The 15,116-nt window shown below is 42.6% G+C and overlaps 1 protein-coding gene across 5 annotated transcripts in view; it reads left to right on the top strand.

Moving 5' to 3' along the window:
• Positions 1-15,116, top strand: part of Uxs1 (UDP-glucuronate decarboxylase 1) — a 90,100-nt gene that overhangs the window by 48,083 nt on the left and 26,901 nt on the right. For 4 of the 5 annotated variants that reach the window (XM_046420250.1, XM_046420251.2, XM_058578286.1 and 1 more), the window contains 2 exons: positions 7,620-7,724; positions 12,312-12,371. In XM_046420250.1, coding sequence (XP_046276206.1) covers positions 7,620-7,724; positions 12,312-12,371 — 165 coding nt within the window. Of the gene's footprint in view, positions 1-885; positions 2,436-7,619; positions 7,725-12,311; positions 12,372-15,116 lie in introns of those variants that run through there. The other variant, XM_046420252.2, reaches the window with a different exon arrangement.

Here is a 15,116-nt window from a genome sequence, read left to right on the forward strand (position 1 = left end):
TGGCTTTTTGGCCTTTTTGTTTCATCAAAACTTTGTAATTTTAATATACTCTCATCTGTTCATTTCCCCTTTGTTATCTTTTCTGTTTATTTTATGTTGTAACCACTTCAAGATTAGATGAACGTTTAATCTTTTAAAAATAGCCTTGGTGGGGTTTTTTGGTTGATTGGTTTTTACCTTGTTTTAGACATTTAATTATTGAATCTGCTTTGGTCTGACTTTTGGACTGGGCTTTGGTTTTTGTAGAGTGAACCAGATTTGGGATAACTCGTGAAGTGCTAAGGGTCAGCTGGGTGTTACATGTGACAGGGCTCTGCCAGGCACAGTTCTAAAGGTGTCTTCTTCCAGGAATCACTCAGAGATGCAGCTAGAGACTGCTGTGAAGTGACTCTGACTCACATTTAAGAACCATTTGTTATAAACTGGAGACTATGTTGGATTATCTGGGAGAGCCCCTTATAATCAGTATAAACACTTAAAAAGCATGAGAAGAAGGAGAAGAGGCAGATATATTCTGTGGAAGAGAGGCCCTGGGGAGTCCCAGCAGAAAGGAAACCATGAGATTTGTGTGGGAGAGGCACAGCACTGAGAGCAACTCTTGGCCGGCAGGAGGGACCTCCATCCACAGCCTCGAGGCGTATCCTGAATCACCCTCTGAAGAAAAGAAGACAGCCCCAGGAGAGCAGAGCTGGGAACTGACTGAGGCACACTGTGCTGACCTCTGACCTCGTAGCCGGGTAGTGAAACACAGCCCCAGGGTCTCAGCACTGTGCCTGGCCCCCGGCTACTGCTCCCCAAAGGATGACTATTTTTCTTATTGTTACTCTTTATGTTCGTCACTTGGCAATAACATCTATAATAGCATGAAGCAGTGGATTACATAATTTTAGTACTACTGAGAAATGGTAAAAATTTTGTTAGTAAGTATGGGCTTTAACTGTAAGATTTGACCCCAAAGCCACTCTAGGCCATTTCCACCACTGCTGCCCATAAATTGAGCATAGAACACATCGTACCCACATGCATGCTCCTGCACTGGTGGAATCATGATGAATGATGAATGTTTTGTCTTGTGCTCAGAATATTAAATCCGTCAGTTGACATGTATCTTGAGGCACAAGACATTTCCCCCTCATAGTTAAAGCCTGTTTTTCACCCTCCTTCCAAGGTTCCCAGCCTTGGCACAGGGTTCTTCCACATGCTTGATGATTCCCTCCCTGTCCTGCAGTAGCCCCCACGCCATCGCTTCTTCTCTCCCCACAATGCCTGCTTCATTCAGCAGCAGCTGAGCACAGCTTCTCAAGCTCACAAGGAACACTCTACAAAACTGACCACTTTCTGGGTCACAAAACACACCTCAACAAACCTGAAAGAATAGAAGCCAGGTAGAGTATACTGTCAAGCAACAGTAAAATAAAACTAGAAATCAATAGCAGAAAGACAGCTGGAAAACCACAAAATACTTGAACGACTTACTTGTATGTGACACTTGGGTCAAAGGAGAAGTCTCAATAGAGATTAAAAAGTACTTTGACCTAAATAAGAGAATTAGGTTTTTCATTTAGCATTTGATAAAGATTGAGATGGGAAAGAATCTTAAGTGTGTATGTGTGACCTAGCTAATATAAATAGGTATTCATAACCTCCCTTAAAGAAACAGCAGCCTGTTACATATTGCCGTGCACCTTGTTTTCTTCTCATACTGTATCCTGGTGATCTTTTCATAGTCAGCTGCTTAGCATTCTGTTGTGTGGCTATTCCGGATCTCTTTACAAAGATACATTTTTTTTCCCCTCAATGTTATTTATTGAAAAGCCTCCATTGTGTAAATATACAACAATTTTATTATTTCTTGTTATTGAGTCTTTAGGTTCTTTGCAACTTGGGGCCATCATAAACCATCCTTCAGAGAGCCACCAGTATACACTTGTATGTCCCTTTCATCATTATCTAAATATACCTAGTCGGAGCCTTGTTCAGGCTTCCACTAGATACATGGAGCCTGTGTTTTCCTGAAAAGCTGTTCTGATTTGCTTTTCAACTAACTGCATGAATAGGAATCTTGACCAGCATTCCTGTAGAGAACTGAAAAAGCAATAATGCCCATCATGTCCTGGGGAGACTGATACCTGGAAATTGCAGTAAGAAAGTTCAGGAAAATAAAAGAATCTGACCTCAGGTAACACTCACTGCACACATCCTGTATTTGAAGCAGCGTTCTGATCATAGTCCACTTAGTAGATTCAGTGCCCTCAGTACTACATGAAGTAGGCAGTAGTTGTACTCACTGTGCTGGTGAGGAAAGCAAGGCGCAGAGTTCTGTTACCCATCTTTTACCCAGATACTGAAATCCTGTGAAAGGCCATAAGGAGAGGTATAATCAGAGGGAAAATAGCAGAAATTGGGCTATCAACCCCGGTGTCCACTGAGGAAAGGTATGTGGAGGGAAATAGGGTTTGCCAAGGGGATTGAGTCCATAGTTATGTGCTGGAACACTGGGGCTTCCTCCAGAGCAGCTCAGGATACTGGAAGTCTCCCTTACTGTGGTGGCTTCTTGAGGCAAGCGAACCCTCCATATCTTGCCAGTAGCACTGATGGGCAACCCCAGGACTGGGGCTGAGCCAGATGTCTAGCATGTGCAGCCTTTTCACTATGTAAATACTGTTTGACAAGAATCAAGGCAAAATCCCACTCTTCTTTATGCTGAAAGAAATTTTAGAAGTTCTGCATCCTCTGAAATCCTTTTTTCCCTTATAAATGCTGGGGACAAGGGTTAGGGCCATGCTGTGGGACTCCATGTTGCAGAATGACCTCTCCTTGAGCAGTACAGTCATCCCTCCATACCCAATGGGGACTGGTTCCAGGACCCCTGAGGATACCAAAATCCACAGATGCTCAGGTCTTTTATATACAGTGGTGTGGGTTTTGCACAGAATATACGCATATCCTTCTATGTGCTTAAATTTCTTTCTAAATGACCTGGAATACCTAATAGAAAGTAAATGTTATGTAAACACTTATTAATACTGTGTTGCTTAGTGAACAGTGATGAGACAAAAAGTCCACACATGTTCAGTGCAGACACAGACTTTTGGGGATATTTTTGACCCATGATTGATGGAATCTGTGGGTGTAGTGCCGTGGATATGGAGACCTGACTGTATTTCTGCCAGGCCTCTGACTTGAAGTGTAGAAAGAAAATCCTGTAGCAAGTGTATTTTTGTGATGGGATTTCATTATATGCTGAATAATCACAGGCATTCACAGAAAGAGCTGACCCTTTTTAGCTGTTTCGTTGTCCATAGTCTTCAGTTTCGAGGTACAAATTCCTTACTGGCACTCCACAGTGCTGTTGAGCATGGTGGGAGAAGTTGACACCAGGTACCATGGAAGTTCTGCAGAAGTGATCAACAGAGGCGTGTATACATGCAGTCTGTTTTTATGTGGATTTCCTCTTTGGTAGAAGTTAATGCTTGATTTCTCTGAAAAGTGGTTTTGGGTTCTCCCAAGAGTTGTTCTGTTCTACTGTGTTCTTTTCTTTCCCGGTATGACCATTAGAAAAGTCCATTTGAAGAATATAGAAAGTTCATTTGTGGCAAAAGACAGGGTTTTGCCATCATCAAGATTCATGGGAGGGCCGAGCCAGCTGTGGCTTTCCTCTCACCTGCCTCTTCCCTTCTGGCAGGACTGCTATTGATAATTAATTAGAGCTATTTATTTCTTGAGGACCTTTTTTCCTAGCTGAAATCATGGCACGTGTGACCTGGTAATGAGAAGGGTCATGGCAGGGTCACATGGCAGTCACCACATGTCCAACAAATAGGTGGACATCCCTTTCTTTCCCCACTTTAGTGCCTTTCGACTCCCAGCAGGGGTGTTTTTTGTTTTTGGTTTTGTTTTTGTTTTGTGGTACTGGGGATTGAACTCAGGGGCGCTCCACCACTGAGCCACATCCCTGGCACTATTTTATTAGACACAGGGTCTCACTGAGTTGCTTAGCGCCCTGCTAAATTGCTGAAGCTGGCTTTGAACTCGAGATCCTCATGCCTCCACCTCCCGAGCTATTGAAATTACAGGCGCACGCCCCCAGCCCCCAGAAGGGGCTTTTGAATGCCACACTCATGTTTTTATATGCTTTGAGCTACACGGTTCACATGTTTGGGGGACTCTTTCCCTTTACATTCCAGAGCTGGTTGTTATTAATATCCTTAGTATTTATGTGGCTTCTCATCCCTGTGTGTTTATCTCTGCTCTGAAGTTTCCCTCTTCTCTCCCCGTCATGATTCCTTACCAGATTAATTAAATCAACAGACTGGTGCAGTGTCCTTTTTAGGACAGGAACTGGAGTTACTGTCATCAGTGTTTCAGGCCAAATACTTCCTCACGGGGGAGAGGAGCTGTAGAGGACTTTGCTTTTCACAGGGCCCTTAGTTTTCTAAGTGGGATGCTGCACTAGTGTTCTACTTAACTAAGATCATGACACAGTTTTATGGGGCATCCTTAACTTTTCAGGAATAGTAGATTGGCAAAACTGTCAAATGATGGGGTGGGGGGAGAACGGATGGAATACCCTTTTTGAATGAAAAAATTCCAAATTATGGCTTCACTCAGCTAACTCAGAGCACTGTTCCCATGGCACCTGGGCCCAAAGGGCTATTTGTCTTCCACTGAAGGTTTCCAGGTCCATCTACATACAGTTTATGTTCTTAAGCCCTGCTGTGGGCTCAGAACTCTGTGTCTGCACATACCAGTAGGCCACCAAGGAGGCCTGCCTTCCCTGAGACCAAAGGCGGGTGGAGATAGGAAGGGGAAAAAGGCATTTTGGTGCTCACTGAGACTGCTGAAGACAAGTGTAGTCACTTGAAGTAGCCTGCAGCCGTTGTGAGCCAGCCTTATAGCTCCCCCCCACCCCGCCCCCAGCAGCAAGAGGGTGCTTTCTAATGGGGCTGCGGGAGGCTTCCCAGAAACTGATGGAGACTTCCCAGAAACTGATGTCTGAGTTAGCCTTGAAGAAGAAAGCCTGGCCTGGAGCCATGAGGGAGAGAGAAAGTACAGGTTGATGGTTTCTGTTTGATGTCAAGGAAGTATCCTGGGCTCTTAAGGCATTTTGTTTTTTAAGATGAAATGTATTTTTTTAATTTTGTGAGTGTGTGTTGTGTGGTGGTGTTGGGATCAAACCCAGAGCCTTGCACGTGGTGGTCAAGTGCTTTGCTGATGAACTATCATATCCCCAGCCCTATCAAGGCTTTCTTTCCCCTCTTCCATTTTTAGTGCAGTTTTCTGTCTTTCCCTACAGATGTTGTCTCCACAGGAGTAAAGATGGTGCTGAACAACTTGCTCTGTAAGATCACAACCCATGCACACTGGCTTACACTATCTTTGAGGAACATGGGGTGGCCCCTGTGTGAGAGCAGAAATGCCAGTGGCTTGTGAGGTGGGTAGCAAGATCCAGTTCTTGGCCCACCTCCACGTGCTCTGGGGTCACTCTCAGCTCTGGCTCTGAACATCTGTTTGACACATTCAGTTTTTGATGACCTGGTCCTGCCCTAGAGTGACAGTGAGTATTGAGGACATGTTTTAGGGAAAGCCTCAGTGCCCAGATCTGGGGTTAAGCACCTGCCACTTACACCTAGAGCCCCAGAATCTTTAAGCACATACACAGGAACTATGCAGTATGTTAGTCACCTTCCTGTTACTGTGACAAATACCTGAGATAATCAACTTATAAAGAAGAAAGATTATTGTGGTTTATAATTTTAAAGGTTTCTGTCCATATTCAATTTGCCTTATGGCTTTGGGGTTTGTGGTGAGGCAGCACATGGTAAGTGTGCCTGGTGGAACAGAACTTCTCACCCCATACAGGGAAGGCGAAAGGCGGGAGGGGAGGGACTAGAGTCCCATTATCCCCTTCAAGGGCACACCTCCAGTGACCTTAAAACCTCCCACAAGTTCCCACCTCTTACGGTTGCATTTCCTTCCACTAATGCTAAGCCGAGGATCAAGCCTTTGCCACAGGACCTTTGGGGGACATTCCAGATCCAAACTGCACCACACAGGACATGCTGGTCCTTTCTGTAAGCTGGAAAAGACGAGAGCCCCAGGATTAAGGAATTTTATGAGACTCGATTCTAAAATACTTGTTTATTTCCAGTTCATGTAATAGATCTTTTTTTTTTTTTTTTTGGCTTGCTTTTTATTTTTAGCAATTCATCAGGTTAGAATGATTTGTGGGAGTGAGAATGATAAGATTTCCTGTCATTTGGACACATCCTTTCAAGAATTTGCATATTGGCCGACGCTCAACCATTTTTTAAAGGTTTTGTGTTTTCTTAGTTCTCTTGAAAAAAAGATTATTGTTTTATCAAGCGTTAGTTCTGTTTTTAAATTAGGTTGATATTTTTTGAACTTTGCTTTAAATACATGTGTGTGAATACACACACACACACACACAAATACAAACACACAAAAAGTTCCAGAGTCTACCCACTTGCAATTCCTATATCAGAGTGTTATCAAAGCATGGCCCCATTGGTAGCTCTGTGAGTGTGTTTTGTGTTACTGTAACAATACCTTAGGCAGGATAATGCATAATAAAAAGAGGTTTATTTAGCTAACAGTTCTGAAGGTCCAAAAGTATGGCATTAACAGTAGCACATACAAGGATGAGAGAGAGAAGAGGAAGAAGAAATCACACGCCAGACAGGAAGCAAGAGAGTAGGGAGTGGCCAGGCCCACTCTTCTATAACAGTTCTCTCTCTTGAGTATTAATATAGCCCACAAGAGCTGGAACTCGAGAGAGAGCATTAGTTCACGTTAATCTCTTCTGTGAACAATCTGTGGAACCCCCTATGAGGCCCCACCTCTTAAGGGATCCACCCCTTCTCGACACTGCCGTACTGGGAACCAAGCCTCCAGCACACCATCAAACCATAGCACTCAGCCAGGGTCAGGTATGGGAGTGAACAGTGGTCCCCTGGTCAGGAGGTGGGCCGGAAACCATGGAGAGGAGCTGGTGTGTCAAGGTAGAGGTATTCCCTACAAGCCTCTTCTCCAGGATGAACCCATGTGCAAAGAATGATTGGTTGCTGCAGTTGGCTTTCTGATGCCATTCTCAACTTCGCTGTGAGCGATGGGTGTTTCCTTACAGACTTAAGAACCGCCTCTTCACCTGTCATCTCAGGGTCTAGTTTTACATGTATAGGATGCAATTTTCTTCCCTAGTTTTGTATTAAATTTGCTCCACAAGCTAAAAACATTCATTTTAGATATACATGCTTAATTCTGTGTCTAAAAATCAGTCTTCCTTCTGATATGATTGCTATATCTGGATCACAAATCTCAGAAAATTTTCAACTCCGTCATCAGACTTCAGTCAGAGAACAGACTCCACTTACTGGCCTTGCACAGAGGTTTTTTCCAGATAACTAGACTTTCTATTTTTGTTCAAAGTTCTTCTAATTACAAATGTAAATTAGTTTCTACAAAGAATAATGTGCTAACAACTAGAATTTCAGTGAAAGATACACTAACACCTTTATTTCACAGTGTAATCAATAGAAGTTTGAAACTTTCTAAAGTGTTTTACTTGGAAATAACATGCTTCCCTTTTTCTCCTTCAGTTGACCAAATATACCATCTGGCGTCCCCAGCCTCCCCTCCAAATTATATGTATAACCCTATCAAGACACTGAAGACCAATACAATTGGGACATTGAACATGTTGGGTAAGTGGTCATTTTCTCATTTTGCTGCCTTTGCTGGGAATATTTTGGGCAATTACAAGCATAGATAAAGTTGTCCTTCCTTGTCTGCAGTGGGTACATTCCAAGACCACCAGAGGATTCCTGAAACACCTTTTCTCTTAACAGAACACTTATGGCTATAATTTTGCAGTTAGAGATGCAACTACAAAGATAGCTCAAAGATTTTTTTTTTCCTTTTTTGCAATTTTAGCTTATGATTAGTTTTTTCTCATTCAAGGACTATCACCTTTCTCTTAAAGGAAATGCTTTATTGCTTCTCTTTGGCATATCTAAATTTCATTCATCTCTACTCTTAGGCCCTGGGACCATTATTAAATAAGGTAAGAGTTTCTTAAACATAAACACTGCCTTATCAGAACAGTTGGTCATTGAGATGGCCACCGAATGGCTGGCAGGTGGGTGGCAAATACAGTGTGGATACACCAGAAAATAAGATGTTTCACATACTGAGCAGAATAGAGTGGCACAGCACAAGAGTTCGTTCTCTATTTAGAGCAGTGCATAGTTGAAAACTAATGAATTGCTTATTTCTGAAATTTCCTATTTAATATTTTCAGATTGAGGTTGACCACAGGTAGCTAAAACCATGAAAAACAAAGCAGGCTATGGGGATCCTCATCATTGGAAGTTAATTAGTTTGACCTTGGTATTTATATACCTTCTTCATCACCTTGCCCCTGTTACTTGACAGTTTCACAGTATGTAGCATGTATGTCATCAGAATTTGTCATGGGGGACAAATTTCAGCATAACTTTTTTGTGCTGTAATCACTGGTATTCGATGCCTCAGGCTAAATGCCCTGGGAGTGACCACAGGTGACCAGCGTTCCTCTTTCATTTGGCCAGTGCCTAGGATTAATGGCACATCCTGTCCTGGAAGGCTCTGGTCCCAAGATTGTGTGGAGTGGCCTTGCCCAAAGAGGTGGTTCAGCAACACCTCTGGTAGATTAGGGCCAAGAGGCTGCCCTATGTGGGTGTTGTGGAAACTGAACTCCTGCTCTAGGCTGACCTGAGGGTTCACATTGGAAGTGGAAGATGAAAGGGTTGGTGACATTAAAAATGGTCACGTGTATTCACAAACAGCGTGCCTTAGATTGTGGCTGTGGGTAATATGTACTTGTTAACATTTAAAATTAGAGGCATACTTAAGTTTGGTACTTTTTTTTAAGTAGGTGTTTTGATTATTTGCAAAGTGGAAGAAAGGAACCACTTTTTAAAATGTCAAGTGAAAAACGGATTTAATTATAAGAACATTTAAAGCAGGTTCTAAAAATAGATTTAGGAAAGACAGTCCTAAATATTAATTTGAGTGGAGCATGGAAACAAGGGTCTAAAAGGGCAGCCAGAGACTGGATTTTAAGTCTCTAAGGCTGAACATTTTGGAGGATTGTGTTAGTTAGGGTACTCAAGAGGAACAGAGTAGGAATATAATTAGATATGTAGAAAGGGGGTTATTCGGGTCTGAGGACACAGCTCAGTGATAAGCACTTGCCCAACATGCACAGAGCCCTGGGTTCAATCCCTAGCACAGCAATTTAAAAAAATAAAATAAAAAAGGAAGAACAGGACTTATGATGGATTGGCTCCTGTGATTATAGAAGCTGAGAATTCCCACCTTCCCTCTGCAAGCCGGAGACCCAGGGAAGTGAATAGTGTAGTTCAGAGGCCTGAGAACTGGAGAGCTCAGGACAGATCAGTGTTCTACTTTTTTATTCTATTAGACCCTAAAGGGATTAGATGATGCCCATCTCCTTTACTTAATCTATAGGTTAAATGCTAATTTCTTCCAGAAATACCTTCACAGACACACCCCCCCCCCAAAAATGTTCAACTAGATATTTGTTGGGGTATATTCTTTAACCTATCTAGTTGATACATGAAATTAACCTTCATAGGGGTCAAGTTCTGAGTGAAGTAAGATGATCTATTCTTCTAACCTAGAAAGAACATTTGCCCTCTGTTATTGTCCCCTGCCCTGATCACCAGGCAGGAAAGGGTGTCTATCTTCCTACTTAGAAACATGGTGTGCTGCACCCAGGTCTTGCCACCACAATCTCCCAGTCACTCTTTTGGCCCCCCCATCCCCCTCCATCATACCATAACCAGACACCCATGGAGGAAAAACCCACTGTGCATATGATATCTGATCTTCTATTTAGGGAATTCAGCTATTATACCTAGGGCACTGTACCTTGCACTGTGAGGGGATTTGGATACATTTACCCAGGCTCTTCTGCCAAGGACCTTGGCATCCCATGAGAGGGTGCTCTGCAGGCACAGGCATTGGTGATACAGATGAGGAAGGGGAATGTTCCAGGAGAAAGGCCCCAACAAGATGCTGTTAGAGTTCAAGGCAAAAGGACTCCTGAGCTAGGGCTTGAGTCAGGAGTAAGAGTGGATGTGGAAGTCTTGCAGGAAGGATGGGGGATCTTCCAGGAATGACATGGGGACAAAAGTCAAAGGAGACCATCACTAGAATGGGGAGAACTCCACATGGAACTTTGCAGTCTGAACCGAGAGGAGCTGTTATTAAGCATTTTGCACTTGAGACAAGATGCACTGCACTTTGCCTACACTTCAGGGGAGGGCCCTTCCCTCCACTGCTTCACCACCTCTTAGGTCCTGTGTTGACTTCATCTGATGGAACCTCTTTGTTCTTTGTCCAGTCTCAGCACAAACACCTTAGCTCTGCTGCAGCTGGGTTAGCTCCTCTGACTTTACCCTGGACGGTTGCCTCTGTTTCAGAATCTTTAAGCTCAGTTTCTCTTACATCAACACATTGCATATGTGATGTATATATTTTACCAAAGTTTAGAGAAAACTAAAAGCTAGTTTATTCCCCCATGGTGGAAATATGAAATGGTACAGTTACTCTAGAGAACAGTTTGATGGGTTTTTTTTTTTTAAAAATGAATAGATGGGCTGAGATTGTGGCTCAGTGGCAGAGCACTTGCCTAGAATGTGTGAGGCACAGGGTTTGAGTCTCAGTATCAATAAATAAAATAAAGGTCCGTTGACAAATTATATATATAAACTGAATAGAGCAGGAAGGCATAGTGGCACACATGTGTAAGTCAGCTACTCTGGAAGCAAAGGCAAGAGAATCACTCCATTTTTTATTATGAGACCCTGTAGCTCAGTGGTAGAGCACCCCTGGTTTAAAAAAATTAATAAATATGATAAGTAAGTTAGTATGTAGCTACCATAATACCCAGTGATTGTCATCTTGAGCATTTATCTCTGAGAAATAAAAACTTATGCCACATGAAAAACCTGTAATAAATGTTCATAGCAGCTTTAGTCATGTGGTGAAAAACTGAATACAACTAAAATGTTCAGTAATGGATAAATGATTAGATTATATACCCATTTTTCTAGCAGAGTCCTCAGGACAAAATAGGTAGGAACTGTTGACACATACAGTAACTTGGTAGACTTCCAGGGAAATGTGATCAGTGAAGAAATTTAGTTCTAAAAGGTAATACTGTATGATTCCATTTATGTGTCGTATTTGACATGACAAAGTTACAGGAATAGAGAATGAATTTTTGGGTTACAGGCGTGGGAAGGAGAGAGGAAGTACGGTAATGTAGAGATGGAATGTTCTGAGTCACTTACATCAGTGGAGGACTCTAGCAGTGGGGATGGTCATTGCATCAATGTCACTATGACATTGTGAAATCTGATACTTCAGTGTTGCAAGTTTTTACATTAAAGAAAACTGTGAAGAAGTATGTGGGATCTTTCTGTGTTATTTCATACAGCTGAATTTGAATGTACAAATATCTCAAAAAGTTAACTTTAAAAATAGAAAGACTTCAGGATCCTTATTGAAGCTACTACTTCTGTCTCTACCATAATACTCTGTGGTGATCCACCTTACAGGTTCCGTGGGCCCATGGAGTTGTTAGCCTATGGATACAATCTGATGCAAACCTCCCTTTTAACATTTTTCCTTCCTCCTGCACATTGTGGAGTTGGCAGAATCCATCTCCAAATTCTCGCCTTTTTAGCAACTATATGCTCTCATTCTTATATATTCATGGCTCTCTGCTTTCCTCTAGATCCTCAGATACTCAGACCCCTGGCTCCCTCTCACTTTAGCCTTCTGCCTCCCCACACTGCCCCTGGGTCCTGCCTGCACACCTTGCCTCGTGGCTCCCTCCTGGCAGTGCTTCCTGGGCAACAGAGGCCATTTTGGAGACTAATGTGAAAAGAGCCTTGCCTTTTGCCTACCAGGGTGAGGTCAGAAAATATGGGGCAATATTTTAAGCAAAATAATTCTTGAAATCACACCTTAGCAAACCAACAGAGTCTGCATCTGGTCTTCCTTACAACTCTAAGAATCCAACTAATACTGTTTTTCTAAGAATCTATCTGTGATTTTTCTTACTGCTTTTGTTTGGTCCAAGGCATATGCCATCAGAGTGGATAATTTGTTGGATCTTCAGATAGCTTTTATATTACAGTATGCTTAAATCAGCCACATAAAGTGTGCCTATCCATGAAAGTAGATAGTTTCTCTGATCATGACTCTGCTTTTTGCAGGATTGGCAAAACGCGTGGGCGCCCGTCTGCTCCTGGCCTCGACCTCGGAGGTGTATGGAGGTGAGTGGGTGGAGCCCTCGCCACAGTTGCTTCCTCTAAACCTTTGTGCTGTTTGCCTCCTGTCCTGGGTGAAGAAGGAATCAAGCCCAGGATGTCGTTCTGAGAAGGCCTTCCTGCTCAAGCTCTTCCTGTGTGTGATGGCCCCGAGGCTTTCCATCCCAGCCTCTGGAGTCCCCAGGCTTGTCCTCTGAGTGAGATTAACTCTCTTATTGTGTATTCTTGGAGGACTGGATAGTGTCTCCTGGCCAGTAAGAGTCCACTGTTTTTGATTGCACACCAGTGTTGTTGTTTTTTTTTTTTCCATTCTGCTCTTAAAGTATAACAAAATTGCATTCCGTGGGGATTGTTTGGCCTGTTCAGCTGGCACATGTTGTTCTTCACTGTGAGCGATGTGTGCTTCATATCTGATCCACCAGCAGCCCACAGGTTGGCCTACCTTACCTGTTATAGAACAGTCTCTGGAAGAACCATAAGTGGATAGTGCCAGAAAGCTCCAGAGCCTGATTTAACAGCTATAGCCTTCATCATCCCTCCCAGGCCCACCTATGCCTGGGAATTCATGTTGGTGGTAGGAGGAGGATTTTGTTTTCAATCCACCTTGGCTTCTGTTCAGCCCCAAACTACCTAGGTGCAAGGTTTGGGAGAACTGTTTAGTCAATGCAGTGGGAGCCAGACCCTGGCTCCCCCCCTCATTTTGTATTATTGTTCTGGATGAGAGAAATGAGGAAGCCAAAGGGTAAATTGGAGGACAATTTTTTTAATGTAAGGGAAGCAAATGGAAAAAAAATGCACAGAAATTCTAATTAATGCAGTTATAATCTTTGTAACCCCATGAAAATGTAGCACATCATCATCTTTGAAGTCCTGCCTCATCAATGTTTCTGTCCAAAAAGTGGAGTGACGTGTTTTTCCTTTATCCTCACCCGCCCCATTTATTATCTGCATTTTTGATAAGAGCTGGTGTCCTTTAGTTCCTAAATTAACTTTAGGGCGTAATCCTTGCAATTAGTTTGCCAGTTGCTCTACTCTGACATTTGATAAATGAACCACTTAAGTTTTGTGGAGCATTTGCTTAGTCCATTAACCTTGCAAAATATCAATAAAGTGGGAAGCAATTAGAAATCATTTCTGACTAGGCCTTTACTTTTCTAATAACAAAGTGGTTTGTCCCAGTTTTTCTCCAAAGTGAAGTTGTGAAGGGACTTTTTCAGAATCTTGGTGCCTTGGGCATTTCAGCCCAGACCGTGCCAGTGCATGGTTGAATGGGTATGCCCAGCCCTCTCTTTCTTCTCCTTTGTCAGAAATTTATGACCATTTAATTTGTTGTCTGGCTTGCCCAGCCCTTGTCAAAAATCCATGGAAAAGTTTCTAGTATCAGTCGTCTGTGAATGTAAGTCTTTGGTTTTCCTCTCTGGGAGTCTTTGCATCAATCTTTTCTACCAATGGACAGTGAAAGCCTCACCTTTTCTTAAGGGAACAGTAAGCCACAGCCCCAGACAGAGAGACCTTACTCTGTGCTGCACAGCGGCTGCGTGGGGGCTGCAGGGGTGGTAAGGAATCAGAGGTTTTTGCCAGATGTGTGCATGGACCCCTCCCAGCACTCACTCAAGGCCCTCATCCTGAAGAGCCTGAAGTCAAACTGCAGGGGCAGGATTAACAAGATGTAAATGAGTAACACAGAGTCCCCGTATCTTTTTGTCTAGATTTCTTAACAAAGATTTATAGGTTTTCTACCCTGATTGTACTCAGAGTATAAAGTTCTTGATGTACTGGATAAACCAGGTCGTAATTCACGTCCCAGAAATATACTTGTACTTAAAAAGGAATTTGTTACTTGGTTTCTTTGTCTATTTCTCTGGTGGATCTTAAGGTGTGATTGATTTATACACTAGAGAAACAGGAATTGGGAATTCCATTTGCTTGTAGACACTGTATCCCTGTGTTTACCCCACAGAGGGCATCCAGCTTGTCTCATCACGGGTCTTAGATTTGTTCTGGTGACAGCAAATGTGAAAGTTGTATGTTCCAGAGATGCTGTTTGTTTGCTCTTTATTGGTACATTATAATTATGCATGATAGTGGGATTCGTTATGCCATATTTATACATGCACATAATTTGATCAATCTCCTTCCCCGGTACCTTTCCTTTCCTTCCCCTCCTTCCTTTCCCACCCTTCCTGATACTCCAGTCTACTGATTTCCTTTCTATTATATATTAGTATATTGTCATTAACACACATACACATGATAGCTTGTGTAACAATCTAAAAGTTAAGGACAATTTATGGAAGAGAAGGGAGATTTGAGAGACTTTGATATTTTATTTTTTTCCTCTAAAATGCTTCATTAGGGCTGGGGTTATGGCTCAGTGGTTAGAGCGCTCGCCTAGCATGTGTGAGGCCTTGGGTTCAGTCCTCAGCACCACATAAAAATAAATAAATAAAATAAAGGTATTGTCTCCAGCTACAACTAAAAAATAAAATATTTTTTAGAATAAATAAATAAATAAAATGCTATCATTAGCCAGGCACAGTGGTACACGCCTATAATTCCAGTGTCGTGAGATTCTGGGGCAGGAGGATCACAAGTTCTAAGCCAGCCTCAGCAACTTAGCAAGGCCCTGAGCAACTTAGTGAGATCCCATCTCAAAAAAGAAGGGAGTAGGGGATGTAGCTCAGTAGTTAATCACCCCTGGGTTAAATTCCTCATATCAAAAAAAAAAATTAAGTGCTATCATTACTTAAT

This window comes from Marmota monax, unplaced genomic scaffold (assembly GCF_021218885.2).
Source record: "Marmota monax isolate L192 unplaced genomic scaffold, Marmota_monax_Labrador192_F-V1.1 WCK01_AAM20220418_F8-fsc00204, whole genome shotgun sequence".
NCBI lineage: Eukaryota > Metazoa > Chordata > Mammalia > Rodentia > Sciuridae > Marmota > Marmota monax.